At 39.6% G+C, this 27451-nt stretch overlaps 13 protein-coding genes and 1 non-coding gene across 14 annotated transcripts; 11 read left to right on the plus strand and 3 right to left on the minus strand.

The window, feature by feature from the left end:
- Window positions 1-211: 211 nt before the first annotated feature.
- Window positions 212-1696, plus strand: BDF20DRAFT_988426 (uncharacterized protein; the record flags this gene model as incomplete). Its single annotated transcript, XM_053085275.1, has 2 exons — window positions 212-497; window positions 566-1696. A coding segment is annotated over exon 2 (1128 nt), but the record flags the coding sequence as incomplete, so codon positions are not given.
- Window positions 1697-2138: 442 nt separating this feature from the next.
- Window positions 2139-2497, plus strand: BDF20DRAFT_820802 (uncharacterized protein; the record flags this gene model as incomplete). The annotated part of the gene is made up of 2 exons (XM_053077564.1): window positions 2139-2169; window positions 2250-2497. Coding segments are annotated over 2 exons (279 nt in total), but the record flags the coding sequence as incomplete, so codon positions are not given.
- Window positions 2498-4551: 2054 nt separating this feature from the next.
- On the plus strand, window positions 4552-5723 carry BDF20DRAFT_875116 (AP complex, mu/sigma subunit). Its single transcript, XM_053081296.1, has 4 exons — window positions 4552-4609; window positions 4698-4850; window positions 4942-5115; window positions 5207-5723. Exons 1-4 carry the CDS (start codon window positions 4607-4609, stop codon window positions 5306-5308), a joined length of 432 nt encoding a protein of 143 aa, XP_052935763.1. The 5' UTR covers window positions 4552-4606; the 3' UTR covers window positions 5309-5723.
- Window positions 5724-5823: 100 nt separating this feature from the next.
- BDF20DRAFT_875119 (WD40-repeat-containing domain protein) lies at window positions 5824-8397 on the plus strand. Its single transcript, XM_053081297.1, has 4 exons — window positions 5824-6094; window positions 6282-6363; window positions 6512-7144; window positions 7244-8397. Exons 1-4 carry the CDS (start codon window positions 5950-5952, stop codon window positions 8037-8039), a joined length of 1656 nt encoding a protein of 551 aa, XP_052935764.1. The 5' UTR covers window positions 5824-5949; the 3' UTR covers window positions 8040-8397.
- Window position 8398: 1 nt separating this feature from the next.
- Window positions 8399-11847, plus strand: BDF20DRAFT_988428 (ADC synthase). The gene is made up of 7 exons (XM_053085276.1): window positions 8399-8548; window positions 8644-8725; window positions 8796-8918; window positions 8981-9125; window positions 9200-9534; window positions 9709-11534; window positions 11631-11847. Exons 1-7 carry the CDS (start codon window positions 8421-8423, stop codon window positions 11656-11658), a joined length of 2667 nt encoding a protein of 888 aa, XP_052935765.1. The 5' UTR covers window positions 8399-8420; the 3' UTR covers window positions 11659-11847.
- BDF20DRAFT_875126 (uncharacterized protein) lies at window positions 11771-13487 on the minus strand. Its single transcript, XM_053081298.1, has one exon. It carries the CDS (start codon window positions 13260-13262, stop codon window positions 11835-11837), a length of 1428 nt encoding a protein of 475 aa, XP_052935766.1. The 5' UTR covers window positions 13263-13487; the 3' UTR covers window positions 11771-11834.
- Window positions 13470-14275, plus strand: BDF20DRAFT_875127 (VPS4-associated protein 1). The gene has a single exon (XM_053081299.1). The coding sequence runs from the start codon at window positions 13607-13609 to the stop codon at window positions 14264-14266; it is 660 nt and encodes a 219-aa protein (XP_052935767.1). The 5' UTR covers window positions 13470-13606; the 3' UTR covers window positions 14267-14275.
- A 604-nt stretch (window positions 14276-14879) lies between these two features.
- BDF20DRAFT_875129 (uncharacterized protein) lies at window positions 14880-15838 on the plus strand. The gene is made up of 2 exons (XM_053081300.1): window positions 14880-15119; window positions 15192-15838. The coding sequence occupies exons 1-2, from the start codon at window positions 14946-14948 to the stop codon at window positions 15363-15365; spliced, it is 348 nt and encodes a 115-aa protein (XP_052935768.1). The 5' UTR covers window positions 14880-14945; the 3' UTR covers window positions 15366-15838.
- Window positions 15631-17688, plus strand: BDF20DRAFT_571066 (uncharacterized protein). Its single transcript, XM_053075770.1, has 2 exons — window positions 15631-16290; window positions 16410-17688. The coding sequence occupies exons 1-2, from the start codon at window positions 15895-15897 to the stop codon at window positions 17592-17594; spliced, it is 1581 nt and encodes a 526-aa protein (XP_052935769.1). The 5' UTR covers window positions 15631-15894; the 3' UTR covers window positions 17595-17688.
- A 94-nt stretch (window positions 17689-17782) lies between these two features.
- Window positions 17783-18973, minus strand: BDF20DRAFT_821610 (beta-lactamase-like protein; the record flags this gene model as incomplete). The annotated part of the gene is made up of 1 exon (XM_053077624.1): window positions 17783-18973. One exon carries the CDS (start codon window positions 18971-18973, stop codon window positions 17783-17785), a length of 1191 nt encoding a protein of 396 aa, XP_052935770.1.
- Window positions 18974-19955: 982 nt separating this feature from the next.
- Window positions 19956-21077, plus strand: BDF20DRAFT_571116 (uncharacterized protein). The gene is made up of 3 exons (XM_053075771.1): window positions 19956-20515; window positions 20679-20767; window positions 20859-21077. Exons 1-3 carry the CDS (start codon window positions 20106-20108, stop codon window positions 20936-20938), a joined length of 579 nt encoding a protein of 192 aa, XP_052935771.1. The 5' UTR covers window positions 19956-20105; the 3' UTR covers window positions 20939-21077.
- Window positions 21078-22103: 1026 nt separating this feature from the next.
- BDF20DRAFT_875151 (uncharacterized protein) lies at window positions 22104-22961 on the plus strand. The gene is made up of 2 exons (XM_053081301.1): window positions 22104-22624; window positions 22755-22961. Exons 1-2 carry the CDS (start codon window positions 22120-22122, stop codon window positions 22868-22870), a joined length of 621 nt encoding a protein of 206 aa, XP_052935772.1. The 5' UTR covers window positions 22104-22119; the 3' UTR covers window positions 22871-22961.
- A 2237-nt stretch (window positions 22962-25198) lies between these two features.
- BDF20DRAFT_t103 lies at window positions 25199-25269 on the minus strand. The gene has a single exon. It is a non-coding gene; the product is annotated as a tRNA-His (tRNA).
- On the plus strand, window positions 25269-27221 carry BDF20DRAFT_875159 (uncharacterized protein). The gene is made up of 2 exons (XM_053081302.1): window positions 25269-27012; window positions 27199-27221. The coding sequence occupies exon 1, from the start codon at window positions 25690-25692 to the stop codon at window positions 26974-26976; it is 1287 nt and encodes a 428-aa protein (XP_052935773.1). The 5' UTR covers window positions 25269-25689; the 3' UTR covers window positions 26977-27012; window positions 27199-27221.
- Window positions 27222-27451: the final 230 nt, after the last annotated feature.

The following is a 27451-nucleotide window of genomic DNA, read 5'->3' on the forward strand; positions in this document are numbered from 1 at the left end:
CGAAGCATAACGTTTTTGAATACATAAACAAAAAAAAAATATATAAACTCTTGTCTTTTGCCATACTAAGTCGGCAACTTCTTCCCCCTTACTCTTGATCGCTTTTCCCCAAAACTTATTATACGGAAGTGAGGATATTTATATAGTTATAAAGGGGAGCTAATCAACCCCCTACAAAAGTCTAACTAAAAGTAAGACTTTCATCTGTGTCATTAATACTGTTACATAGAAAGGGTACAGCAGCATTGGAGGGCTATAGTTCTCTTTCTTTCTGAGGGAAACGGGCATAATCCAATCACATAACATAAAGTAAAAGCGATAAACATCACTTATGTGTGTGCCTATAAATTAATCATCCCTTCTATTTCTTGCCTCTCTTTTCTTTTCTTTGCTTCTTTTTATTTTTTCTTAATTGCCTTCGCGTGGCGTTTTCATTGTTTCTTTCTAAATTTGATCATCACGCTAATAACAGAGTAAAAGCATTATTTATCAAAGAAGTAAGTATAAACTGATTAATGGTGCATAATAAGAATAGCTCCTTTTGCTAATCTAAAATTGCATCAAGTATGACCGATTGTTCAGACTACCTACTACAAAATATGGCAATGCCTACGTATGACAATGACAGTAATGCCAGCATGGTAATGGCTTCTACTGTCGCAAGTATGGATTGTAAACCATTAGCACCCATATCCACCTGGAACCAATCAGCGGAGCAGCAACCATATCATCATAGCCGTCAGCAGACTTCAGCTAGTAATGATACTGTTCAGACGAGTACAACAAACTCGGACGCGTATGTAGCAACCGGAGCTCCACTAACCACGCCCAATAATGAAGATGAAATTTTAACACCTGTTTCTATTTGGGGACAACAACAGCAACACCAGCAAGCGTGTACGTTAGCAAACAATGATTCAACCAATGGCAACTTATTCTGTAGTTCCAATCTATCTATGCCTTTGTCTACAGAGAATTACGTGGATCCAACGATATCCTTGTCATTAGATACTATACCATCCAATTCATTCTGTTGGGTACAGCAGCAGCAGCAGCAGCAACAACAACAACAACAAGCAGATATTAGCATCCATTATGTACAAACCCCTTTTGCAATTGATCGTGCACGCCATCAAAGTGTCAATAATTATAATAGCAACTATCTCTACCATCAGCAACTATCAGCTACTGCTTCAAATAGTATTACTTCTCTTACTGGCAATACTGCAACAGTGGCTGCCACGAAACATATAAGAGCATCTACTTATGCGCCTATGTCCACGATAACAGAAACACCATTTCTCTCTTCAGGCTTTACCAACCCTTTTCTATCATTACAGACAACACCATTTATAACAAATGAGAACTCTTTATTACATCCTCCCCCGGCACTATCGCTATCATCTTCGGTCTCTGATAGTAGCAATAGCAGTAAGCATAGTAGTGACAGCAGTAGTAGTAGAAATGGTAGTAGTGCCACAAGGCAAGATCCAAATAAATCTCTTATTCCGACAGACTCGATTGAATATGCCTCATCTAATGAATCACCAACGGTACCAAGTCGCTGCTCTTCAATAGCTGTTGCTCCTATGAACGCTCTCATAGCGACTGCTGCTGTCATTGACGATGATACAAATAGCAGTAATATATCACAACATTTACAACAGCAGCAATTATTATTACAGACACGGCAAAGGTATGAACCTTTTTTTGTCTTTTTTTTTTTTTTTTTTTTTTTTCTTAAACTGTGCATGACTCGGCGTCTATTTCCTTTCTTTTATCAATTTTGTAACAAACCGATATGACAGTGGCAATGACAAATGTTAGGGAAAAGCAAAAAAGAAAGAAAGAATAGGAGATGCGTAAAGAAAGGGGGCTGCCAAAAAAGGATATGCATCTTCAGTTTTGTTCTTTTCTTTTTTTTTTTTCGTGCAGAGGAGGTGGAGGGATTTGTGCAGTGAAGGAGGAGGAGAAACATTAGAAGGGGGGCGGGTGTAGTAATCTATCAGATTCTGTAATACTATTTTTATTATGTGTGTATTCTTAGTTTTGCGGGCTGCACAGTGTTTAGCGGAAGCAAAACTTTTTGGCATCATATGTCGGTTGGCTAGGATAACTAACTTACATTTTATCTCTATAGAAGTTTGCGTTTCGAAATTATACTAGAAGGTAAGGGTAAACATTTTTGCTCGATGATAAATGTTATCTTCTATCTTACCCTGTTCAACTCATTCTATATCTATCATTAGCTAAAACTGCTGTAACATCAAAGAAAGAAATTTGTCCTGTCACCTATTTGAATCGTAATCAACTGTATGCCATTCACTTAAGGGACACTACAAGCTCGAACGAAATTATCAGAAGTACATTATCCTTAGGATTTCATCTGCCAGAGCATCGACAAACAGCCGAAGCGAAATGGAAATTTCGAGCAGATCATGTTAAGCAAGGAGATACTCGCATTCTCGATATAGGTAAAATACTGATGATAATGTAAGCAAGCAACCACTGCATTATAAATTTGACGTCGCCTTTTTTCCTTTCTCTTGTATGCAAAGAATTCGAAGAAAGTGCTGGGGTGTCTGACGTTGTTGTTAGCTCTCCAGGAAACAGCAGTAATTTGGTTTCGTTCAACTGGAACGGGCGTTTTGGTGCTACGATTTACATCAAATTTATGTGTCTTTCTACTGATTTTCTCGAAACAAAAGGTGTCAAAGGCATTCCTTTACGCGTTCAAATGGACTCTTATGCTCCTGCAAACGAATTGGCCTCGAAACCAGCATTGAACGAATCATGTTATGCAGTCGTCAAACTGTTCAGGGATAAAGGTGCTGAAAGAAAGAACAAGGACAATGACAGACAAGTTGAAAAACAACTAGAGAAATCCTATGGAGAAGTGACGAAAGAAATCAAATCAATGCTTTATCATATGTCAATGCCAAAAACCGCCTTTCGAGAAATACCTATTTCGCCGCTATTGGAGGCATTTGAGCAGGAGTTGAACGAACTGAAAGTTGTTCCTATGTTAAATCAACAACAAGAGAGCCTGCTATTATCAAATAAAATTTCAATGACAGTGGCAGCAAGGAAAAACCATGGTCGCTCAAGAACAGCACCCTACTACATCAATAATCGCATATCAAAAAAGGTTTAAGCATCCTATAAATCTCAAATCAATTTTATTGTTTGTTAAAATCAGACATTCGCCCAACTATCATTGCATTTTCCCTTTCTCATTACTCTTCTAGCATCCATAAATCTTCTTCGAGGAAGTGCTTCTCAACTTGAATACCCTTTCATCACATCTCATATGTTTAATAGTAAAATACAGTATAGTAGTAATAGCCCGTAGTAATATCAAAAGTATCACAATGTTGCATCTTCAAAGCAAAGATATGAAAATCAATTGATCTACATTTGAACAAAATCATAAGAAAAACGTATTGGGGTATGTTAAGTTGGTATGAACTTTTTGAAGCTTTTGGAACACATGCATTGATAGGCAATGATTCTTCAAATGGTTCTATTAAGTGCAATATATCAGCTCCGCATTTATAAAGATGTTTGTTCCAGCTGTCTGCTCTCTGTACGTAAAGGAAGTCAGCAACTCGAGGTAAATTATAGCGATAAAAAAAAAAACGTACTCATTTCAGTTGCAACCATTCATTGCTGACTGTAAAGTAAATATATTTCAATAACATAATGTATAAACTGATAATTTTTGCAAAAGGAGCAATATATTAGGTTGGTATTCTCACTGTTTGTGAAAAATACCGCTTTCATCTATTCTCCATAGTTTTAACGGAAACAGTACGAAACGCATAGGTAATTGAACTGAGAAAACTCTATAACGAGAAGTTTCTTCTTGTTGTTCTTACTGTTCCTGAGCATCCATCTCGTAATGGTTTAAAAGACTTTTGTTTTGTTCAAATTTCGTAAAAATAAAATGGCTATCAATAGGTTAACCAATGTAGCAAGTATATCTCTGTCTACATTCTTTGCCGATAATAAACAGTTGTCTATTGTACAGTTGACAAAGTCAGTAGTTCTTGCTGTTCTTGTGTATTTTCAATCAAAACTTTCTTTATCAAATACTTGCATTTTGTTTGTTTACAAATTCAACGTCCACGACAAACCTGCTATTGCAACAACCGGTTTCATAGAATTCTTCAGTTTTTTGCCTCGCTGATGCTACAGGAACGTTCCTGTTGGCTTTGACCGTTACAATCGTTACGAGAAAAAGGACATCTTGAGACTTGACGTTGAGTCATCACATTCAACGCCACGCGACTCATATCAAACCCCCCAAATATTCCATATGTGTGCCAAGCGAAAAACTTTGTTTGTAGAATGAAAAATGAAGAATGTCAACAATACTAAACACGTATGTATCAGCCGCTACCTTTCTTTAGACAGTATCTGACCGAGAGACGTATTCTAACTTTTTCTCTTTTGATCATTAGACGAAATTTATATTTTAATTCCCAGTGGCGGAATAAGTCGCCTGTTGAACAAGAATCGTGCTAAGGGAATAGAAATACAAAGCTTCATCAAAGCTCCTTTGACTTATTTCAAGCGTACCAACTTACACTCCTGATTGAATCAAATGGTAAACTTTAATATCCTACAGCAACGGCACAGTGCCTTACACCATACGGAAAATATTAAATTATGCGAAACCAATCTATGTCTTTCAGCTTAGATTCATTTTAGTACAAAATCGTCAAGGCAAAACTAGATTGGCGAAATGGTATGTACCCTACGAAGACGATGAAAAAGTAAAACTCAAAGGCGAGGTTCATCGACTTATTGCACCAAGAGATCAAAAACACCAAAGTAACTTTGTAGAGGTAATGGAAGCCACTTGATGGTTTGTAAGCGTTTCCTTATTACTGTTCGAAAATAACTCAATCGACACCTTTATAAACTATCTTACTTCAGTTTCGCAACTATAAAATTGTATACAGGAGATACGCTGGCCTATTCTTCTGTGTTTGTGTTGATGCAAACGACAATGAACTATCTTACTTGGAAGCGATCCATTTCTTTGTCGAAGTTCTGGATGCATTCTTTGGAAACGTATGCGAATTGGACTTGGTCTTCAATTTTTACAAGGTAAAAACGATAGACAGAGCTTCAGTTACGAAACATCCCAATTGAAATCGCTGACCTTTTAACTATCTTTGAAACTCGGAAAAAATAAAAGGTTTATGCCATTTTAGATGAAGTGTTTTTGGCAGGAGAAATAGAAGAAACTAGCAAAAATGTGGTTCTAACAAGACTGGATCACTTGGATAAGTTAGAATAGATATGAAGAGAAACAATACCAATCTGTTAGAAACCTACGTGGCAGATTTATACCTTTCCATTACATTCAGTTTAAATTATCGCTATGATTAATCCATTAATAAAGCATTGATGCGGTCAGTAAAGATTGAGTGGCATATATTGTTACTTGATGTATTAAGGCATTCAATACAACTAAATAAAGTATAAATAACTATGCAGACTTTGTAATTCTACAAGCAGTAAAAAAACCTAATGGGGGTGCGTACAAGCAAGAGAATGAACACCGGTAGAAGAAGTGTATATGGATGAATCAACTTGATGACGGAAGTTCGGTCTGTTAAAGGGACTTACAGCGAAAAAGGGCTTTCATTTACACAAATGATTTGCATTGTTAATCCCGGGTTTTAATTGGACAAGAGTTACTATTTTTGTCGTTGATTAAAATCTTGTCTGTTTTCTCGCTTTGACGACATTTTGCCTTTTTAGGAGGATGGGTCGGTTACATTTTTTTTTTCTTTATTTTCATCCTCCTCTCATAAGTCTTTTTTCTTTTTTTTTTTCAAACCTTCTTTGTTACCCTTTCGTGTCTGTAAACGTCTCTAGAGTTTCATTTCTTACAAATTTGAATCAAACACAAACGCTGAACACGGAGAAGCTTCAATGTCGGTCTATAATCATCGACCTATGATCCCAACAAACCAATCCCGATTATTGGAATTATTAGATGCAGTCAAAGCTGAGTATGATCAATTAACGCAAGATGTTCAAGTAACAAAAAGCCAAAGAGATGAGTACGAACACAAAGGTAAATATTCCTAAAAAGACGCTTGGATATAGTTATATACAAGTGTAATGTGTTGTATGCACAGTGACCTTTTTTACGTGTATATGTATATAACGTATTAGTTACATTAAAATGTAAACGCATGCATCACTCACTCACTGTAACATGACCTTTTTTTTTTTCTAAAAAAAAAAAAAAAAAAAAATAGTGAATAGTCAAATTCAGGAAATGAACATTTTCCAGCAAACTTTAATGGATTTGGAAAGAACGCAGCAAATGATAAAGAAACAGTTACGTGACATTTTCTATTTATCTCTTACATTTCCTTTTTTTTTTTTTTTTCTGTGTATTTTGTATCATGGAAATCCTTTACTCTACCCCTCCCCCTCGCTGACATAAAAATATGATATTACGTAATCATTTTACACAATTATATAGATATGAAGAGGAAATTGCTCGGTTAAGGCAGCAATTGGATCAGATGCAGCAACATGGTTATCAGCCGCAACCACAAGATATGAAGCAGCAGTCAGGTGGTCCTGCTCCTCCTCCACAAGCATCTAATGGAGCCCCTCCACCTCCTCCTAACCTACACTCAACTGGTTCTCCATTGATTAATGGACCTCCACCTTTCGGTACTCCACCTACACAGCAACCACAGCAGCAGCATTCTCTGCCGCTTCCACCTCCATCTCAGTCTTCTTCACTACAGCAGCCAATGAACAATACGAATGCCGGTAACAACAACAGCAATAATACCTCTGCTAATAATAAGCAACCTCCTCCACCTCCACCTCCCTCAGCACAACAGCCGGTAGCTGCTATCAGTAATGTTGGCTTAAACGATCTTGATCCCGATAATGTACCTAATAATATGAAAATAGAAGGACAAGATTGGTTTGCTTTATTTAATCCCAAAGTGCCACGATATCTCAAAATTGATCTTATCCATACACTAGAGCATGATAGTGTCGTTTGTTGTGTTAAATTCAGTTTGGATGGTCGATATCTGGCCGTTGGTTGTAATCAAGCTACTTATATCTACGATACCTTCAACTCGGCTCGTGTAGCGTAAGTTTTCACTGTTGTATAATTTTATTTTATTTTATTTTATTTTTTTTTGCTCAATCACATATTGGAAATGTCTCACATGCATGCTATGTATAACAGGGTCCTTCAGGATGAAACAGCTGGTAGAGATGGTGATTTATACATTCGTTCTGTAAGTTTCAGTCCTGACGGCAAGTATTTGGCGACAGGTGCCGAAGATCGTCGTATTCGTATCTGGGATATTGCAAAAGCCCGTATCCGCTGTGTCCTTTCTGGCCACGAGCAAGATATTTATTCTCTCGATTTTAGTCGCGATGGACGCATTCTTGTCTCCGGTTCTGGCGATCGTACGACAAAGATTTGGGATTGGGCCGACGCCAAATGTATGCATACATTACGTATCAACGAAGCAGAACAAAGTGATCCAGGTGTGACGAGTATTGCTATTTCTCCTGACAGCCGTTTGGTAGCTGCAGGTAGCTTGGATAAAATCATTCGTATTTGGGATGCTGTAAATGGTACCCTTTTAGAGAGATTAGAAGGTCATAAAGACAGTGTGTATTCTGTCGCGTTCATGCCGGATGGCAAAACCTTGGTGAGTGGTAGTCTTGACAAAACCTTGAGATTGTGGCAGTTAGGAACAAAGAATCCTTGCATACAAGTGTTCACGGGACATAAAGACTTTGTCCTTTCAGTTGCCACGACACCTGATGATCGTTGGATTATCTCAGGTTCCAAGGACAGAAGCGTGCAATTCTGGGATCCACGTACTGGCCAAACACAGTTTATGTTGCAAGGTCATAAGAACTCGGTGATATCTGTTGCAACAAGTCCTGGTAGAAGACCCTTGTTTGCCACGGGCTCTGGTGATAATCGTGCTAGAATTTGGAGCTATGAACCTACTCCACCATCTTAATCCTCGTTATCATATGTAGGATACACTTTTAGCCAATCATTTGTCCCCATCTCCCTCTACTATTGCCCTATCTCTTTTTTTTTTAATCCCTTTACCTTTTGTTCATATCTCTCTCTTCTTTCTTCTCTTCTAGTGTATTTAGAGAAAAAAAAATCTTCTATCATTCATTTGACTCTTTTTTTATTATTTCAATGAAAATAAATGCGATTTCTCAATTAAGAACGAACAGTCGTTGGCAGGGCAAATCGTTTTGATCGAATAGGATCATCCAATCAGAAAAAGATCAAAACATCAAATGCAAATCTCAAATCTTTTCCCATTTTATAAAAAAAAAACCCCGCATAAATTTGTAGTTCTTTCGCTAACAATAGAAAAGAAAGAATGGCGGCATACCAGCAGCACGTTAAAACCCTCATTATCGATAATTACGACTCATATACCTTTAATATATTACAACTATTCCCCAACGATAAAAATGTTATTGTCATTAGAAACGATCAATTTACTTGGTAAGTCAAGGGAAGAGATCGATCAAGCGTCTTTGAGAGTTAGATCAAGAGCATCGTTTCGCTCATCGATGTCATGGTTCACATTTTGATTGTAGGGAAGAGTTTACAGAAAAGATTTTGCCCTTTGTAGATAATATTATTATATCACCAGGACCTGGAAGGCCTGAACACCCTATGGTAAAGCATCAATCGAATTTGTATCGAGTGCACCTGCAGTTTTTGACTTGTAACCTTTCTTTTTATCCAGGACTTTGGTATATGTACTCAATTACTAAAAGTACAATTAGATCCGTCGCAACAACACTATCATCGACCTGTCTTTGGTGTGTGTCTGGGTCATCAAGGTATTGGTTACTTACTAGGTGGAAAGGTAAACTTGATTACGAGCACATGCAGTTGCATGCAGGCCATTAAAATGAATCCTTATGTAAGGTTACTTACGCCCCTAGAATCATGCACGGCCGAATGTCACAAATCTATTACCATGAAAATCAACTGAATTTCAAAGATGTACTTCATGGCTGTCCTTCGCCATTCTGGGCCGTCAGGTACCATTCTCTTGTAGTAGATAAAGATTGTAAGTTTCTTTTTTTCAGTAAGCCATCAAAGCTTAAAAGGAAAAGACATGCTTACCTATCCTACTGTATACAGCTATACCCTATAGCCTGGCGATAACAGCCTATTGTTATGAAGATGACTCAGATGTGGATGCTTTGAGAAATGCTACATTTTTAGAAGATAAGGGTGAAGAGCAGGCAATAACGGAAAAGAGCGATTTGCATCACCATTACCTTCCTCACCCAACAAAAAATGAAGTAGAGCAGCTGGCTATAAAGGATCCAGCTCAAATAACAATCATGGGTTTTCAGCATAAAAGCTTACCTTTGTGGGGTGTTCAGTTCCATCCAGAATCTGTTTCTACCGAACATGGACGCAAAATGATGGCAAACTTTCAAAATGAGACTTATCGATGGATGGTAGAAATGGTAAGCATTCATGCGCGCTCAACATATTCCCTTCGGTAGTAGGAGCACTAAGAAAGGATCGGTTTGTAGGGTCATCGTGCGTTATCAACACAACCTTTCAGTACGGATCTTTTATCGTATTCAGTAGCCACACCAAAACCAGCCTTATTACCTTCATTAACACTTTCATCACAGCCAACAACAAAACTGTACGTTAAACCTTGCTCTAAATATGTCAGCCCAGAAATACTTGCCAATGAATTTTTAAGGAATCCCTCGCTCAATCAAAGCTCTATAGCGTGGTTGGACAGTAGCCGAAAGTCCTCACCCTATTCTCGCATGTCTATCTTGTCAGTAGATCCAGCACTCACTATGACTTATGCCACACTACATCGGGAAGTAAGAATACTAAAAAGAGGAAAAGACCGAGCCATGGAAAAGCAAATTTTACCAAACGACAAGACATTTTTTGATTATGTTTCTCATTTACTTGAAGAGCAAGAGCAACGGAAGCAAATCAAACCGCAATGGGTCAGCCATCCAAGTGGATCTGATATGTCACTTGCGTTGGAATTTGAAGGTGGTTTAGTCGGATATTTTGGATATGAAATGAAAAGAGAAAGTATGGATGGATATATTACACCTGATAAGCAGAAATGTCCATGTTTGCAACACAGTCTCCCTCATCAAAACACGAACGGCGATAGCCATCATGAGAATTGCTGTGATTGCGTGGAAGAGCCGGATGCTGCATTTCAGTTTTTAGATCGATACCTCGTCTTTGACCACATTCAAAAACAAATATACATTTGCTGTCTTGTCAACTCTGGTAATGCAAAGGATCACCAAGATGTCATTGGTTTTGATGACCATGAGAAGGCTATGTCTTGGATTCATGAGCAGGAAGAAAAAGTCTTTGATGTTCTCGAAACGCTACGTAAACAAGAGCTGTTAAATAACTTCACAGGCCTTACACCCGTCTCCTCCACCTGTACAACACCCACACTTCCTATCGCTCCTTTCTCTCACAACCTCTTCACAGCGGATGCGGAGCATCAGCAATATATCCAAAACATAGAAAAATGCATTCAATCTATTCGAGAAGGCGAGTCTTACGAATTATGCTTAACCACCCGTTTTCGCTGTAACTTGTCCTCAGCAAAGCAAAAAGTGTACTTGAATTCAAACGATCTTGAAGTGAATTCAGGGGATTTAACACAAGAACATGAAGAAGATATCGTGGCCCTTTGTGGGGAACTCTACACCCGACACTTACGGAAAAATAATCCTGCTCCTTTTTCAGCCCTCTTGCTATTTTCGTTATCCTCCACGCAGCAGCCCCTTGGTATCCTCAGCTCAAGCCCTGAGCGCTTCCTTAAGATTACAAAGGACCGTATAGCCGAAATGAAACCTATCAAAGGTACTCTTCGCCGCGCGCTCGGTTGTGTCTGTGACGATACCACCCAATGCGATAGGGGAGGCCCTCAATGTGAAGCTTACCGTATGCAACTAGATCAGGCACGCAAACAACAGCTTTGGCAAGATGTGAAGGAACGCGCTGAAAACCTCATGATTGTGGACTTGATCCGCAACGACTTGGCACAAGTGTGTGAGCCCTCCTCTGTCTATGTGCCTAAATTGATGCATATTGAAACCTATGAAAAGGTGCACCATCTCGTTTCGACGATTCGAGGTACATTGTACCCTCACGTCCATAGCGTGAAAGCGATTCAGACGTGTTTTCCACCGGGCTCAATGACAGGTGCGCCCAAATTGCGTTCTGTTCAACTATTGGATGAGCTGGAGGACGGACAGAGGCGAGGAGTATATTCGGGATGTCTAGGCTACTTTTCGTTAAACGGAAGTATGGATTTCAATGTGGTGATAAGAACGGCTGTCGTTGTGGATAGAAAAGAGGGTATAGAGGTTTCCGTAGGCGGCGGTGGTGCTGTTACTTTCTTATCTGATCCTGAACAAGAATGGAAAGAAGCGCTATTAAAGACAATGAGTGTGGCACCGAGGTAAACTACTTTTTTATCGTTTCGTATCTATTTTCGAATGTAAAAGACTCTAAAAAAAAAAAAAAAATTTATTTTGTTTTCAAAATAATGAATTAGTTTGAAGGATTATCTTGAAGATCAATGATAGAACCAGTAAAAAAACGAATAATAATAAGAATATAGATAATACTATGTTACAAAACAAAAATGTAGATAAGTGTACAATTATAGAAATATATATTAAAAACGAACTTTTTTTTTCTCTTTTTTTTCTTTTTTTTTGTGTATTATAAGCTGTAACAATAAATAAGAAAGATTAAATTATATGTAATATCCATATGGGTGATGCCTCGTTGGTGAGTATTGATATGGTTGGTTCGAATGGACGTGATGTAAACCAGAAGAGACAGGAACAGGCGCTTGATAGTGCTGCTGCTGCATGTATTGCGGTGGATAAAGATAGGCCAATGACTGCTGCTGCTTCGATGCTGCTGGAAGATCATATAACATGGCTGAAGTCGGTCTCTTTTGTCTCAATGAACTCTTCTGAGAACTCTTTCTTTGTAAAGCCGTAGGATTGACTTGTGTTTCATGTAGGCTACTTAAAGATTTTCTACGCTGACGAAAGGGTGGCCGTTCAGAAGAAGGGGGTGCATAATAATCAAACACAGAAGGCTCATTCTGTTCCGTATAGTCATAATGATAATGTGAAACGGGTGTTGGTGCAGCAGGGGGAGGTTGCTGATAGTAATAATGAAGATAGGGTTGATAATAGTGATGCTGATGATAATAGGATGAATGGTCATAATGCTGTTGTTGATAATGATCCTCCTCTTCTTGATCTGCAGCAATACCTTCGCCATTGTATCTATAGTACGGAACTGCTGATTTTCTACCCTTGTAATAATGATGGGTGGAAATGGTTGGAGGGGCGATGGTTGCCAACGCATATGGGTTGTGCTGCTGGGAAGAAGGATAAGATGGAGTGGACGCAGGTAATGGAGTTGAAGGTTCCAAACCAAGATTCCCGTAGACTGTACTAAGCACTTTTCTATTGGGAGAAGGATAATGTGGTCCGTTGCTATGGTAGACTGCGTTCAGTTTTCCTTTACTAGGCTTTCTGCGTAAAACATTGGATTTCGATAAGGTCGGTTTGCCCGGTTGTTGAGACGACATGATGGATGATGCTACGGGTGATGAAGAGGAATACCCTTGTGGTGGTGGTGGTGGTGGTGGCGGTGGTGCTGATAGTTGTTGATGTTGTTGTACTGTCAATAGCTTTAACATTTCGGCTATTTCGTTTAGCTTTGACACCATGACATCCTTCACTTCATATGGCTCGTTTTGCGGGCTTGCTGCGGCTGTAGCAGGCAGCGATGTGGATGTTCCTTTTGGCTTGCCTAATGGGTCCTCGTTGTTATTACCATTACTATTTACGGCTATAAACCGCGACGACCTGGTTTGTGGCTGACGATTGTTATTCAGCAATGGTTCTTTTCCTTTACGTTGTTCACTTTGACTCCCTTTCTGATTATTCAAATCGTTACCATTGCTGTTCGCTCGTCTCATATGGTTTGTGTAAGCTGTATAAGGCACTTGTGGTTTCGGTTCTTTTATTATTAAATCGGCAGTAGAAGATGAAGCCACCATGGTGCGTAGTGGTGGTGTTGCTTCATGCTCATCTATTGACCCTGTATCAACATAGCCTAATCTATCTTGGATGTCAATGATATCCAGCTGATTTTTCATACTGTTTACTGTATGGTAATGAGTCAAATGATGCGTGTATGAAAAAAGAAAAGAAGGGAGGAAGTAAGAAAGAAAGAAGGTGAAAAGGCTGGAAAGAGAAGATCACCTTTATCCTATTTGGCTTCTAACAAAATATCCGTTTTTAGTATCGTCTCGCCCTTCGATCACAAGAACATTGAAGGTCAGTGCTCAACTGGGAACGGCCCTTTTTTTTTTTTTTTTTTAATGCATCCCTATTCTTTTCTACTTTTGGAGTTTTATTCATACCATTGAACAATAAAGCCAACTTTTTTGTTTTGCACAAAGTTACACTGCATAAAACTCAACTATTTCATCCATCAACCATGGTAGAAAAGCGCTTACAAAATTTATACGTGGCTCGATTAGTGACGAGCGAAAGACCTTGTTTTGTATGCAATAAATTCACTCATGTTGTTCTTACATCAGCCGATGGTAGCAATGCCGATTGGTTTTACACCTGTAAAAGTCATTTAGGCGACTTTAATTTTTGTTCAAAAATAGGTGGAACCTCACCCAAAACAACAGCGAAACAACAGCAAGAAAAGAAGGAGGCTTCGTTAGCCAATAGACCACCTGAAAGTGACAGTATTGTAGACTTGGTATCCAATATAGGGTCTGCATGGAAATCATGGCGTGCTTCGTCCTCAAAAAAGTCCGAAGCAGAAGAGAAGGAAAAAGACGACAAAAAGCCAGAGAATGATAATGAGAAGGACAATGAGAAAAAGGAAAAAGGAACGGAAAAGGATGACGCTTCTTCTACTACTTCGACAGTGACAAAGTCACCAGCAGCGTCACCTTCGCCGTCTTCATCACCTCAACAGCCTGTGCGCTTTGTCATTCAACGTGATTATTTCTTTTTGCGTCAACGCGAATATATGAAGAAACAACAAAAGAAAGAGGCCAGCGAAAAGCTAAAGACATTACAGTTTCCAGAAGTGCCTAAAACGATACCTATAAATAAAGATAATACCGCAACGGACTGATATGTGCAGATTATAATACTTGCTTGGAGATTTTCATCCATTGTTTCCATTGAGTTGCATAGATTATTTTTTGGTTTTAAGATAATCATTCTAACATCAAGGATGTCATCCTACTAGCGTATTCGGTGGGTTGTAAAAGAGTAGTACTACTACTCATAGATATATGTAGTCAATAGCACCAGTATTATCATTCTACGCTCTGATTTTCTATACCCTGTACTATCTATTTCAAGTCGCTTCATCATAGTAAAGAAACCACTGTTTATGGCTCAAGATACTAGCTCACTCTGTAAAGAAAGGGACATAGGCATCAGCCTACTTTTTTTGGTGGAAGCGAATGGCTTTCCTAAAGTGCTTGACGAAGGAAGAGGACATCAGATACATGATAAGGTGACATGAATGGTTTTTAAGGGTGATTTCATCAGGAAAGCCAGATAGACGCTAAATAATAGGCTGGCTGTCGCCTTCTGCTCAATGACATATCTGATAATGGATGGTAAGGAAATTTGCGTTTTGTGTTCTTTTATCTCAGACACCTCCCTCCTTGCGCACGTCCGCCAATAAAAAGTGATCTAGAACCTTTCCTGCTTTCTTTAAGCTTTCCTTTTTTTTTTTTTTTTTTTAATTGGAACTGCTCTTTTCAAATTGTATATAAAATAGGTTTGTTGCTTTCTTGGGAATGAGTAGCTACGCCTACAACTCAAAGGAGGAGAGCACACCTTCAGCAAGCTTTCAAAAATTATGCCAACAATTGCTTGACGGCTCTTCGCAGAGCATAACGAAGCAGAACATTGAAGATTTTCGTGTTATTCTGCACATGATCATGCACGATTGTTCGAAAGCGAATATCGAAGTGAGTAATGCTTTTCATTTATTAAACTAAGGACGCCTCTTAGGGGCTAAACACTATTTCTCAACTTGTTAGGCAGGTAAAATATGGATTTTTGATCACTGTCAAACACCTCAACACATGTCGGCGATGCTTGAATATATCCAGACATTGGCTTTATCCCGATCTGGGCAGAAAGACAGAATACATATGGTTTACCTCGTTAATGACGTCTTATATCATTCGTACAGTGATTTTGTTTTGCAATAATTCGATACTTGGCATTTTTTGAGATTGCATTGTTTGACCATTCGAATTTTCCCTTCTACCAAATTTAAAAAACAAACCACCCCTTTTGGTTCAATTAGGACTCGCAAGCAGAAGGATTGGATGAAGGAAGCCATGGTACCCTTCTTGGTGCCTATAGTAAAGTCAGCGTATGATGCAGCAGACTCTCCAGAATACAAAGCCAAAGTGATGAAGGTATTCGTCCGATAGATTCATCTTCCTCTATGAGCATAGTTTAATGATGTATCATGCATAGGTGATCAATATTTGGAGTGACAAGAGTATTTTGGACCAGCAACTTATCAGTAATATCAAAAGAACTGTCAGTGGCCATGCTGCTGGCCTTCCAGCAGAAACAAACTATATTCAACAACAACAACAACAACAACAGCCAAAGCCCATACCTTCACCCTATACTACTACTCCATTGACGACGCATGCGGGGCTTCCTGCTCAACAGCCCCAGCCACAGCCACAACACCCACCAGTACTTCATCCGTTTCCGACTTCCATGCATGCTCCTCCTGTTGTACAACCACAGCAACAGCCAGCGTATCCACCCAATCCAATGTTCCTGATGCGTCCACCGCTCAATTTCCCGCCTCCACATCCACAACAACAACAACAACAACAGCAATATATGCGACCCCCCCCTCCTCCACCGTTTGGGTTTCAGCCTTATCCAGCGCCTTCATTTGGCGCACCACCGCCTGCTGCTGCTGCTGCCATGTATCAACAACTACCGTTTCCGCAGAGGCCGCCTCCACCTCCGCTCCATTTTATGCCTCCAGCACAACAGCAACAGCCGGTGACAGCTAACAGTAGTCACCTTCATGCATCTGCTCCACTCACACCACCCTCCAAGCCCTATCATGAATTACCTGCAGGTCTTATGCTTCTAGCAAAGGTTTGTTTAAATTTTTTTGGGGAGGGGGGCAGGGCTGGTACATGATGCCCAAACGAAAGCTTTTTTTTTTTTTCAGGAAAAATTGATCATTGGTTTTAATTATTTATTTATTCTTTTAGAGTGAGGATTATAGGCCGATGGATACTTCCAAGATTAAACCGATCCATTTACCACCACAACCTTCTGAAGATCTACTGAAAGCAATGGATGATTTTTACAAAGGTATTGAAGAAATGTCTGCCATGGATGACGATGATGCAGTGGTCAGTATCTTGGATGAAAAGAAAGCAACGGTTCATTTGGATGCTCAAGGCTGGGAAAAGGGGTATTTAGATGAGTTTATGCACATGATGGCACAGCGCAAGAAGGAGAAAGAAGAGGAAAGGAAGAGGAAAGAAGAGGAAGAAGAAGAAGAAGAAAGGTACAGAAGCGAGAGGAGAGGCAGCCGAGATCGAAGAAGATCGTCTTCTTATCGTAGCCATGAAAGAAGAAGAGGTAGAAGTAGTAGAAGTCGAAGCTACAGTCGAGAGAGAAGAAGGAGTCCGATCCGCGGAGGAGGACGAAGATACCATAGCCACAGTCGTAGTCGTAGCAGAGGAAGAGCCACCCATCGACGCGATGAGTACAATGATAGCCGTCATTATCATGATCGGTATGAGAAAGAGGAACGAGGCCGTAGCCGTTATCATCGCTATCATACCCCTAGCCCATCACGAAGAAGTCGCAGCTATAGTCAAAGCCCATCGCCTCCGCCTCGCCATCGCGGTAGAAAGAGTCCATCACCCAGGAGAAAGAGTCGAAGGTCGGATCGAAGCCGCAGCAGTAGCTATCATAGAAATAGTAGAAAAAGTAAACGATATTATGGTAGTCAAAGTCGAAGCCGAAGCCGAAGTCGCAGTCCACCTTCAGGTCATACATCATCGGAAAGAAATTATAATGTAAGAGAGGATAGTCCATCAGCCGTCGATAGAAGGGGCGGTCTAGGGTCAGGTCGTAGTGATATGGGCCCGCACGCTGGCTTGGGCAGTGGTGGTGGTGGTGGTGTAGGATTTGATCGTATGATGGGCGCATTACCGTCAGCATCAGCAGCGGTAACAGCAGAAAATAAGCGTATGGGATTAGGTAGTAGAACAGCCGCACAGCAAGCAGCAGATGAATATGAGAGTTTTAGACGGGCAAAGAGTAAAACATATAATCGACGAGAACCCTATCAGCCATTCACTTGTTATAAATGCAATAAGGTAGCTATCTCTTTTTTTTTTTTTGTGTGTGTGTTTTTTTCTTTATTGAACGGTGGGGAATAAGAATGTACTGAATCCATTTTTTTTTCTAATAAATAGGTTGGGCACCTTGCAAGAGAATGTAATAGTCTATGATGTTTTTGCTTATATCCTTTTCTTTCCTTTCTTTGATGATCTATGTACAGTTTTAATATCAATACTATTATATAAACCTTTTTTTACAATAAAAAATAAATAAAAAGCTGAATATATTAGCTTGTCATTTTAACATCAAAAGTCCACAAATCTCGTGCACAAAAGACATCTTGATCTCTATTATCAAAGGCAGCTACTGCCAAATTTCTGATTTCTTCCATCACCTCCTTTGCCTCGGGTGAGTCATCTCCTCGATATCTTGCGCTAAAATGGGTCAATATCAGTTTTTGGCAATTGATTCTTTTTGCAAAAGCTGCTGCCATCTGAGGAGTGGAATGACCATGCTCTTTTGCCCGTTTCTCTACGTCCTCAAATGTGGGAGGTGAGTATGGCGTGCGTTTGTTTTGTTTTTCAATCATAAAATCTAACTTTGTTAATGCATTGGTTGCTTCGTGCACTAATACGGCGGGGTTTTCTGAAGTGACAATCTTGGCCACGGCGGAAGGATCGTAGGTGTCGCCCAAGATGACGATTTGACGGCCTGGACGGCGTGGCGGTGGCAAGAGTTGGGTGCCGTCTGGCAAGGTGTAAGGTTGATTTGTACGCTGTAAGTCACCCAAGAGGGTCATTGGGTTTGACAGGTGATGCTGCTCTTTCAGGGCAGCGGCGTGCTTTTTTATGATGGGGATGAGAGCGTTGAGTTTACCCGGTGAGTCAGGCTCCGTAATAACATAGCCTAGTGAGGAAATGGAATGAAGGATGGGAGCGGCTTGTACACGATAGCCTTTTTCTAAAGCAGAGTGAAAAAGCGGTAATGCAAATACATGGTCACTGTTCAAGTGAATGTTTTCACCGGGCAACTCGTTGTTATGCAGAGAGAGGTTTTGATCTACAGGGTCGTCTTTGAATAACAGCTCGTGCACGCGGTAGGGTCGACCCAGATTAGAATAAGTCGACGTCAACGTTGTTCGAAGCCAGGATCGCAGTGGTGAAGGACCGTAAATATCGATAGGTATGCGTTGCTCGTCCTGACTGTTGTTTTGGTTGGCAGGATTGAGGTTATCCGTCATACTACATAGTAAAGGAGCTAATCCAAAGCAATGATCGCCATGCATGTGGGTAATGAAGATGCGAGTAATTTTTCCCATTTTCAGTTTACTTTTTTGAAACTGATGCTGTGTTGCTTCACCACAATCAAAAAGCCAGATCTCCCCATCCGTACGTAAGGCGATGGCTTGATGATTGCGGGTGGCACTGGGCTGAGCACTTCCAGTACCTAAAAACGTAATATCGAGTGCAACCACCATGATTATGTCATAGAGTGGCTTTTTCCGATAAGGAGATTTTTCTGTTGAGAATGATTAAAGGAAAATGCTATGTCGAATAGAACAAAGAAAAAAGGGTTTAGAAATTGAAATTTGCAACAGCTGATCTTATTGTTTCAAAATTTTCTTTTTTGTTTAAACATAAGCTAACCACGTCATTCGTGCACCAGCAAAGTAAATCAATCATATTTGGTGGCTCGAGAAAGTCTTTCCACTGAAACAGTAATGAGGATGAGAAAGTAATAGGGAGGATAGGGCTATGCGCGGAAAGGGATCAAGGAAAGACTTAAAGGTGTTACGAATTGCGCTCAGGTCAACAACCGAAGCATTACTCTCCTCCTTCCCTAGGTTACTAACGTACAACAATAAGTAAGCTTTGTTCGTACTGAATTTGAAAAGGTGAAAATTGCTATGTGTGTATGTGTATGTGTATGTGTATGTGTGTGTGTGTGTGTGTGTGAGAGAGAGAGAGAGAGAGTGTGTGTGTGTGTGTGTGTGTAAAGGTGCAGAGATGTATATGTGTGTGTGTGTATCTGTGTGTATTTGTGTATCTCTCTGTCTCTCATCCTTTGTGTATGTTGTGTGTCTTGTATACAACAACGGGATTAGAGTTGATGTAACGCAAGGAGCAAACAAGTGCAAAAAAACCCATAATATTACAGAATCAGGCTTTTCACCTATGAAAATTGATCACTAAATACGCAACGACTGAAAAGATGTAACTGGTGGATCCTTATACTTAAATTCAGAAAGCTTAAAAAATGCTAAGAAAAAGGAAAGGAAGGGGCCAGTCTTCATTTTTTCGCCTTTTTTTTTCCTTTTTTCCCTTTTTCTTGCCTTTTTTTTTCATATCAACATATATTTCTTTGGAATATTGTTGTTATTATTATTTATTCCTTTTAACAAAGACTGTGGAAAAAAAAAAAAAAAAAAAGGGGTCTTTTTTTTTTTTTTTTTTTTTTTGCAAAATTATACAACAAAAGGCATAAATTGAACCCTTATTTTCGTTGCTTTTTTTTAAAAAAGAAAAATATATACTTGTAATCTAACTATCTAGTTAGCAAGCTATCAGTTATATTGTTCACTTTCTTTAAACAGAAGATACAAAGTGTGAATGGAGAGCAGTCTGCATCAACAAGACGCTACTACAACTACTACTACTACTACTATGATGGATAACAACAGTCATCATGATTATAATACAGCTACAACATCACATCTTCATCAACTGTTTTTAGAAAACAGTAATAGTAACGACTTATTCAATTTGGATACCACGAATCATACTGGCAATACTTATGAAGATGACTTGATGTTACGCTCACCCTCGTTAAACCCTACTGCATCTTTGGTGCTCACCCCAGAATGGCATCAGCAACCCTCTTTTTATTTCAACGCCAATCATCCTAAAACGGTAACTTCTAACGTATCAACCATCGCAGGCACAGGTACTGGATCAGTAAGAATACAAAATGCAGCACGGTCGGAACGTGGTATCGCCGGTTTTGTGTCAAAGTTATATCAGTAAGTATAAAATAAAAACTCATATATATATAGTATGCTATTTACTGTTATTTATGTGCCTATTCTTGTCTCGTATCTTTTTCTCCTTATACATAAATAACTAAAAACCCGCCCCCCTGAATTTATTCTAATCATATTTCATATTTATTTCTTGTCTATATAGATGTTTACAGTCGAATGATGCTAATCAGAAGTATGCTCGGTGGTGTAAACATGATGGAAAAGACATGTTCATCATTGACAATATACCAGGTAGAAAAAAAAGAAAAAAAACTTACTGCATGAAACAGTCATAGTGACATACAATCCATCTAACAGCAAGACAATTGTTCCCTATGTCTAGAGTTTACGGAATTTGTCTTACCGCGACTCTTCAAACATTGCAAGTTTCCTTCATTTGTACGTCAGCTTAATGTAAGTTAATATAATCAAGCCGAATTGAAACCCTTTGTTTTCAGACTACAATTAAATGTGTACTCATCCCAATTTCAATAATATTAATAATAATAATTAAAAAAAAAAATTCTGTAAAACAGATTTATGGTTTTCAAAGAGATACAGATGCAAGAAAATCCAAGGATACAAAAGATAAAGAATCTTGTCGTTGGTTTCATCCATGCTTTAGACCTGGAAGACGCGATTTATTTCACTTGATACGACGAAAGGCTACTCGTTATTCTAGAAAGAAAAGAGTCAAGGCAATGACTTCTTCCGTGGACGAAGATCCTGAAACGATCCTCAATATAGGCTCCGGTGATGATTCAGAAGCAGAAGACGACTATAACAACAACAATAATACACTGCTAACCAATGCCGGTATGATACATGATAATAGTTTTATCATGGAAGGTACCGGTCATGATCAACCTCGACGTTCTTCTTCTTCGGCCTCGTCCGTTAATTTTTCTGTTCGAGCTATGGACTTTACCGCCAGCGAAAATACCACGACCACAACGAATACTGCATACAACACTATTACTACTACTACCACTACTACTACAAATACAACAGCACCGTGTGCGCTACCTATTACTCCTGCTACTGCTCCACCCATTCAAGAACAACATCTCCATTCACTGCATTACACTACAGAACCACTTACAGATACATCTGGACTCATGACGAATCAAGTTTCTATGAGCAATTTCCTGACCACTTACGGCCCTTTGACACCTACCATTCAACAGCCAGTTCATGGTGTACTGAACGAGGATCAGCCTCTATCAGATAATAAAGCCGATTCTTCCACATCTACTGCTATAACGCAGGGACAGCCATTCATTTTACAGCAACAACAACAACAACAACAACAACAACTGCATCCCTTAGGGCACCAACAACACCGCCAGTATCATCAACCTGATCTACGAATGCAATTATTTCATATGAAAAAACAGTACGATAGAATGCATGGTTTTTTTGAAGAGCAGCTCAACACTGCTCAAGTGCAAATTGATAAACAGCAAATACGTATTCAACAATTAGAAAGTGCTTTAGGTATCACAGTGACAGCAGCAGCAGCAGCAGCAGCATCATCATCATCATCATCAAAACCCTCTATTTCTGTGAGACCACCCTCTTTGGGTTACATAAACACAAACCCAATGGTGACTGATGGTACTACTGCAACCCCAGCAGCAACACCAACAACAACAACAACAACAACAATCAATGGACATCCCTTTCATCAGCCTTCACCTACAATAACAACAGCCAATCAAGTCCCTCTATATCATCAGCCAATACAGCACGTTAAAAGTAACCTCAGTAACGATGCTACAAATCATGCGTTTTACTTTTCTGTCAATAATACGAACAATAATACACTGATAAAATCCGAACAAGACCAGCCTATTGTTTCGTCTCAGCAAGGCTTGAATGAGCAACAATGGGTCACGCCAAATCCCAACTATTTAACAGCCAAATACAATAACGTCTCACCCTCTACTACCACGTCTCCGTCGTCCTCTACTTCAGCATATAACAATATCAGTAATAACCAGGATGCTATGCTATCATCCTATACTGGTGGCATGGTTACAAACACTACTGCTACTGATAATCAAACCACGGTAATGGGAGCATCCGACAATGCTAACTTGGAACCAGGTACAATGACTTTTCATGATTTTATGTAACAAAAAAAAAAAAAATCAAAAAAAAAAGAAAGCAAACCTTTCGCTTCTATGTTTTCCTTTTCTTTTTTCCTATTCATCTGTAAATTTTCTTAACTTTTTAGCTTTAACAAAAAAACAGACCCGCTATTTGATTTTTACTATTGACTCTAATCCCGTTATTAATACCACTACTATTAACATTACTTTCTTACTAACTACTATTTCCTTTACCCATTAAACATACTCTTTCCCTTTTTTTTCTTTTTTTTTTTTAACCACACATTATATGCACACGTAATTTCTCATATTGTTTTTTAAGTTCTATTTGCAGTAGCAATAAAATTGCCAGAAAATGGATCTATGTTATTATACTGTTCTTTATACATAAATCATCAAAGCATATGAGATCACTGAATGATTGATTGTTACTTTATCTTTATGCTTTTTACACCTTTCAGTTAACATTGCTAAACTAACTAAATGTAAGCAACTCCTTTTTTTTCGCAAAGGTAAAATGTGTGCAAGCCGGAGTATTTCTTCGTACGTAATGGAAAAGATAAATGGTAAGATTTTCCCTTTTGGGACAGTATTATGGTTATCCTTTCATGTTCATCTGTTGCACAAGCACAAACACAAGCGCATCCGCATACATCTAATCCTATTCGGTTATTTGTACTCTAAAGCTTTAGCTTTCGTTACCTCCACAAAAACAACATTTTGAAGGCTGGCTTGTGCACCTCCACTAAAGAATACTTGGCTAGGTATACTTTCGATAGCTGTGAAATAGTCATTTGGAATGCCCACACATGTTCTTCCCTCATTACAATAAATCCCTTGAGCAAAAAATGTTTACTCAAGCATTCAAATGCATTATAGGTTGTCATTCTTTGTGTCTGTGAACACTCATGGGAATGGTGCGTCGATTGTCATGCCGATAGTTGTTCATTGTCATAGGAGGATATTACTGCTGAACATTAGGTGACAAAACGGAGGTAAACTTTAAATGATACTATACTTAAATAGCAGGCTACCTCACGTGCAATATACGCTACAGGATCGTTCAGAAAGTCAGTCTGTACCCATTCACTTCCTATCCTATTGTAGCTCAATCCTCAACTTGACGGTAATTACCAATGCCCCACCAATCAAGAATAGCGTAGGCTTTACGCACTTTCGCTTTCCTTTTTGTTCAGTGCTCCTCTCGCTTGCGTTTATTGGTTCGTTCCTTTGGTTACTAGTGCAGGTCAGACCCATCCATATCTTTATTGTAAACAAGCCTGTACACCCATCTTGTAAAAGATACTGTACTTTTTTTGATCCTGCCGATCCAACATACCCGAACAAAACTGCAGGATAAGAGCCGCTGATACCTTACTGCATTGCCCTCTTTCTTTTACCTATAGGCTGGTGGATACGTTCTACGATATTTTTAGCAGTCTCCTGAATTGTTATAGAGAGAGAGAGAGAATAAGAAAGAATGGGTAAGAGCGTTCTGATAAGGTTTTGACGCTGTAACCTTCTTGTGCACATGTAGAAGCATCCGTAGAAACCCTAGACCATGGCATCTTCTAATTCATCCAGCAGTAAGTCTCACGTCCGTTGAGCAATCGAAACCCTTTTTCTTCGTAAAATTGATTCGCAACTCAAGTTGTTAAGCATGGATTGAAACAGATAAAATTGTGCTAGTGAAACGTTGCGTATCGCCATAATGTGTATAATTCTTGATATGATGGTCAGGTTTTAAACGAGTCATCATCATTGGTTAAACAACACTCAAGAGAGATATTTAGCATTAGAACATATATCAACCTACTACATACTTGGTTTTTTTTTTTGGTTTTTTTTCCTATCTATCGGAAAATCTTTCATCTCGTAAACATTGTAGGAGAATTGGGTACTATTTTATTGACTCTCGTAAACAGAGTATTCATTGACAAATGTTTATACACTCATCACTTATAGTTTTCTTGTATTGCTATCTTTCTTCACAGCTCTTTTGTCTTATACAGTATCCACGCGTTGCTTTTAATCATATAATACTGTACTGCTCAGTATAGTAGACTGAACAAGAATCAACCATTGAATAATTATATACTTCACCTCACTTATCTTACCTTGCAATGCTAATTTAATTCTTGACAACGTTGTTAAAGCGAGCTAGCAGTGGTGTAGCTCACAAGCCCTCAGATCAAATGTGGGGCAATTGTGATGTCTTTAATAATTACTTAGGCTAATTATACGCAATAATTCACCTAATCTATATTACGTGTATTTCCCTATACTCCTCATACCGCTCATAAGGTCTCCAATATGCAATTTTTTTAAACAGGTCTTTCGTTCCAAAAGATATATTAAAAAAAAAACCCTAAATGGTAACTCAAAATAAAGGCAATCAATATCTTTTTATAGTCTCGCTACTTCACTTAATCCACTATAATCCTTTAAACTATATTGATTTACAGTAGCAGTGTGGAAATCAATGTTGGTTTCTTTTTTTTATATTTTTCTTTGTAATGATACAAAAATGATGATACACGCACTACATACGAGGAGGAAGCAAAAAATTTGCCGGTGGCAGGAATCGAACCTGCGTCGACACGGCCACAACGTGATGTACTGCCACTATACTACACCGGCACCTTTTCTTCCGCTTTTCCATCACTTTTTTTGGACGATATAGGTACCCTAGAACACGTGACCACAACTTTAATAGCAAGTCAATCTACCATTACCACCCAAACCCAAGCAAAAGTCGATAGCCAAGGAGCCAAGACAGAACTATCAGTTCCGCAACCATCAACAAGTAGTTTGATACCAATTTCGTCCTCCATTGTCGACAAAAGTGCAAACGATTTTGCGATCGCCAACCATCAAGCATCCGCCAAGGAAAACACCGAACCAACATCTCCCACCACCAACACCCTCCAGTCAGCACAGCGTACTCAGAAGCGTTCCAATACTTTTATAACCGATTCACTACCTTCCGCTAAATTTTCTAAGCGACGCTTATCGGAAGTTTACCCTACCCTGTCTTCAGAAGACAACGAAGAATCTCGTATGCCCATGGGAAAAATGAATAAGAACCCCACAAAGAAACCAAAATCCACACCCTATTTAGGTGATACACAGCCTGCCATCGTGGAACACCATCCTGATTTAGGCAACCCTAATCTTTTTGGTAAGACCCACCCTATTGGAACGTCATCCCCACCAACAACCCTGCCAGCCGATGCTCCTGCATACATCGTTGACCTCTTCCAACTGGTTCAAGCCCAAAACAACAGGCTCAATCAACTGGAAGCTCTCCTTGCTGAGAATACTAAGCTCAAAAGTGAAAATGAGCAGCTGAAAAAACGAATTCATTTCCTCCAACGCGAAAAACGCCCCACACCCTCTCTTGTAGTAGACGATGATGCAAATAATAACATGCTACTCGATATTCCTACTAGAGAACCAAATGACTTTTCCTTTAAGTTACCCTGTCACACCCAAATCCCTTCCGATATCCCCTCATCTGACGCCTCTTTTCGAACAACCCAAGGATCTCAAGCATCCAAATATGCCACCGTCCCCGCCGCTACCCCTAGCACTACTACTACTACCAAAATGACACCGTATCAGGCAGCAGCTCATCGCGGCCTCAAGGCATCCACCACTGCTAAAAAATCCAGTATGAAAAAGCCGAACCCAGCTGCACGTAGGGCTGCAGCTCGCTCTTTCCAAGCCGAATCAGCCAATCAAGGCTTTCAATACATCTATCTCCCCAGCCGCGTTAGAGAGCCTCTCTCGGTCGTACGTTCCAAACTCTCAAAGCTGAATATCGATACCTCCCGCATTCTCGATATACAGTTTCCTGCCAAAAAGATCGTTGGCTTACTCGTCCACAATGATTATGCACCTACTATTCGTAACCGATTCCGTAAGGCTCGGCTTATCACCATTGATGACTTTGATCCCCTCTCCGCGAATGTTCTCCATCTCCCTGAACCTTGCTCCCTCTCTGACACCGAAAAAACCGCCAAGGCCCGCGAGTACCATCTTAACCGCTGTCTCCACGCTCTTGATTTCATTCGCAAACCCGTAAGCTTTGCAGTAGCTAAAACCTTTTTAGCCAACTCTTGGATTACAGACGATCATATCAAACAGCTTGTAGCCGGAACTCCCTTCTTTGACAAAGATTCCATAGCCCTACCCCGAACACAACAAATTGATATCTCTCACACTACCAGCTCTTCTTCCCCTACCACAGATGATGTTGAAATGACACCTCACGACAATGCTAACATATCCACTCCCGCTGCGATTCTTCCTTCAGGTGCCGGTGAACCTGCCTTACACCAATAATGAGTAGTCCATCGGTGACTATATCATGCTGGAATGCTAATGGCATTGCCAAACATACAATATCATTAATAACAGATCCACTTATGCACTCCACCCTTATATTCCTAACTGAAACTTGGCTACTTCCCCCATATAGGTATCCAACCTCCTGGCAACAATACCACACCTATGGCGTTCCCGTCCAGGGTGACGGATTTAGGGGCCAGCAAGGCATTACATTACTTGTTAATCCCAATTGTTCATATCCGATCACCCATTTACCATCATCATCCCCTTATGTTCTTTCATGCCAAATCTCAACCTTTTTGATTCACTGTCTCTACCTCCCGCCATCTATGCCCGACGACGACGCAATTGAAATACTACGCTCCTTACCTATTAATCCTCGTCGCAATCACACCAACACAATCTTCTGTGGCGACTTCAATGCTCGACACGCACAACTATTAGGCGATTCAAAATCCACTCAGCGAGG

Source organism: Mycotypha africana (assembly GCF_025528875.1).
Source record: "Mycotypha africana strain NRRL 2978 chromosome Unknown BDF20scaffold_6, whole genome shotgun sequence".
NCBI classification, from domain to species: Eukaryota; Fungi; Mucoromycota; class Mucoromycetes; order Mucorales; family Mycotyphaceae; genus Mycotypha; species Mycotypha africana.

What these genes read in the sequence shown, in the direction of transcription:
- BDF20DRAFT_988428 (XM_053085276.1), top strand. Translation starts at nt 8,421, where the DNA reads ATGGCGGCATACCAGCAGCACGTTAAAACCCTCATTATCGATAATTAC. An exon ending in ATCGATGGATGGTAGAAATG is followed by an intron (nt 9,535 to 9,708) that starts GTAAGCATTCAT and finishes CTTTCATCACAG; the next exon opens with CCAACAACAAAACTGTACGT. An exon ending in ACAATGAGTGTGGCACCGAG is followed by an intron (nt 11,535 to 11,630) that starts GTAAACTACTTT and finishes ATAATGAATTAG; the next exon opens with TTTGAAGGATTATCTTGAAG.
- BDF20DRAFT_571066 (XM_053075770.1), top strand. Translation starts at nt 15,895, where the DNA reads ATGCATGCTCCTCCTGTTGTACAACCACAGCAACAGCCAGCGTATCCA. An exon ending in GTCTTATGCTTCTAGCAAAG is followed by an intron (nt 16,291 to 16,409) that starts GTTTGTTTAAAT and finishes TTATTCTTTTAG; the next exon opens with AGTGAGGATTATAGGCCGAT.
- BDF20DRAFT_875159 (XM_053081302.1), top strand. Translation starts at nt 25,690, where the DNA reads ATGCCCATGGGAAAAATGAATAAGAACCCCACAAAGAAACCAAAATCC.
- BDF20DRAFT_875151 (XM_053081301.1), top strand. Translation starts at nt 22,120, where the DNA reads ATGGTGACTGATGGTACTACTGCAACCCCAGCAGCAACACCAACAACA. An exon ending in CAATGCTAACTTGGAACCAG is followed by an intron (nt 22,625 to 22,754) that starts GTACAATGACTT and finishes TTAACTTTTTAG; the next exon opens with CTTTAACAAAAAAACAGACC.
- BDF20DRAFT_875129 (XM_053081300.1), top strand. Translation starts at nt 14,946, where the DNA reads ATGAGTAGCTACGCCTACAACTCAAAGGAGGAGAGCACACCTTCAGCA. An exon ending in GTTCGAAAGCGAATATCGAA is followed by an intron (nt 15,120 to 15,191) that starts GTGAGTAATGCT and finishes TCAACTTGTTAG; the next exon opens with GCAGGTAAAATATGGATTTT.
- BDF20DRAFT_571116 (XM_053075771.1), top strand. Translation starts at nt 20,106, where the DNA reads ATGGAGAGCAGTCTGCATCAACAAGACGCTACTACAACTACTACTACT. An exon ending in TTTGTGTCAAAGTTATATCA is followed by an intron (nt 20,516 to 20,678) that starts GTAAGTATAAAA and finishes TTGTCTATATAG; the next exon opens with ATGTTTACAGTCGAATGATG. An exon ending in CATCATTGACAATATACCAG is followed by an intron (nt 20,768 to 20,858) that starts GTAGAAAAAAAA and finishes CCCTATGTCTAG; the next exon opens with AGTTTACGGAATTTGTCTTA.
- BDF20DRAFT_875127 (XM_053081299.1), top strand. Translation starts at nt 13,607, where the DNA reads ATGGTAGAAAAGCGCTTACAAAATTTATACGTGGCTCGATTAGTGACG.
- BDF20DRAFT_875116 (XM_053081296.1), top strand. An exon ending in ACCAAAGTAACTTTGTAGAG is followed by an intron (nt 4,851 to 4,941) that starts GTAATGGAAGCC and finishes ATCTTACTTCAG; the next exon opens with TTTCGCAACTATAAAATTGT. An exon ending in TGGTCTTCAATTTTTACAAG is followed by an intron (nt 5,116 to 5,206) that starts GTAAAAACGATA and finishes AAAAAATAAAAG; the next exon opens with GTTTATGCCATTTTAGATGA.
- BDF20DRAFT_875126 (XM_053081298.1), bottom strand. Translation starts at nt 13,262, where the DNA reads ATGAAAAATCAGCTGGATATCATTGACATCCAAGATAGATTAGGCTAT.
- BDF20DRAFT_875119 (XM_053081297.1), top strand. Translation starts at nt 5,950, where the DNA reads ATGTCGGTCTATAATCATCGACCTATGATCCCAACAAACCAATCCCGA. An exon ending in AGATGAGTACGAACACAAAG is followed by an intron (nt 6,095 to 6,281) that starts GTAAATATTCCT and finishes AAAAAAAAATAG; the next exon opens with TGAATAGTCAAATTCAGGAA. An exon ending in TTCAACTCGGCTCGTGTAGC is followed by an intron (nt 7,145 to 7,243) that starts GTAAGTTTTCAC and finishes TATGTATAACAG; the next exon opens with GGTCCTTCAGGATGAAACAG.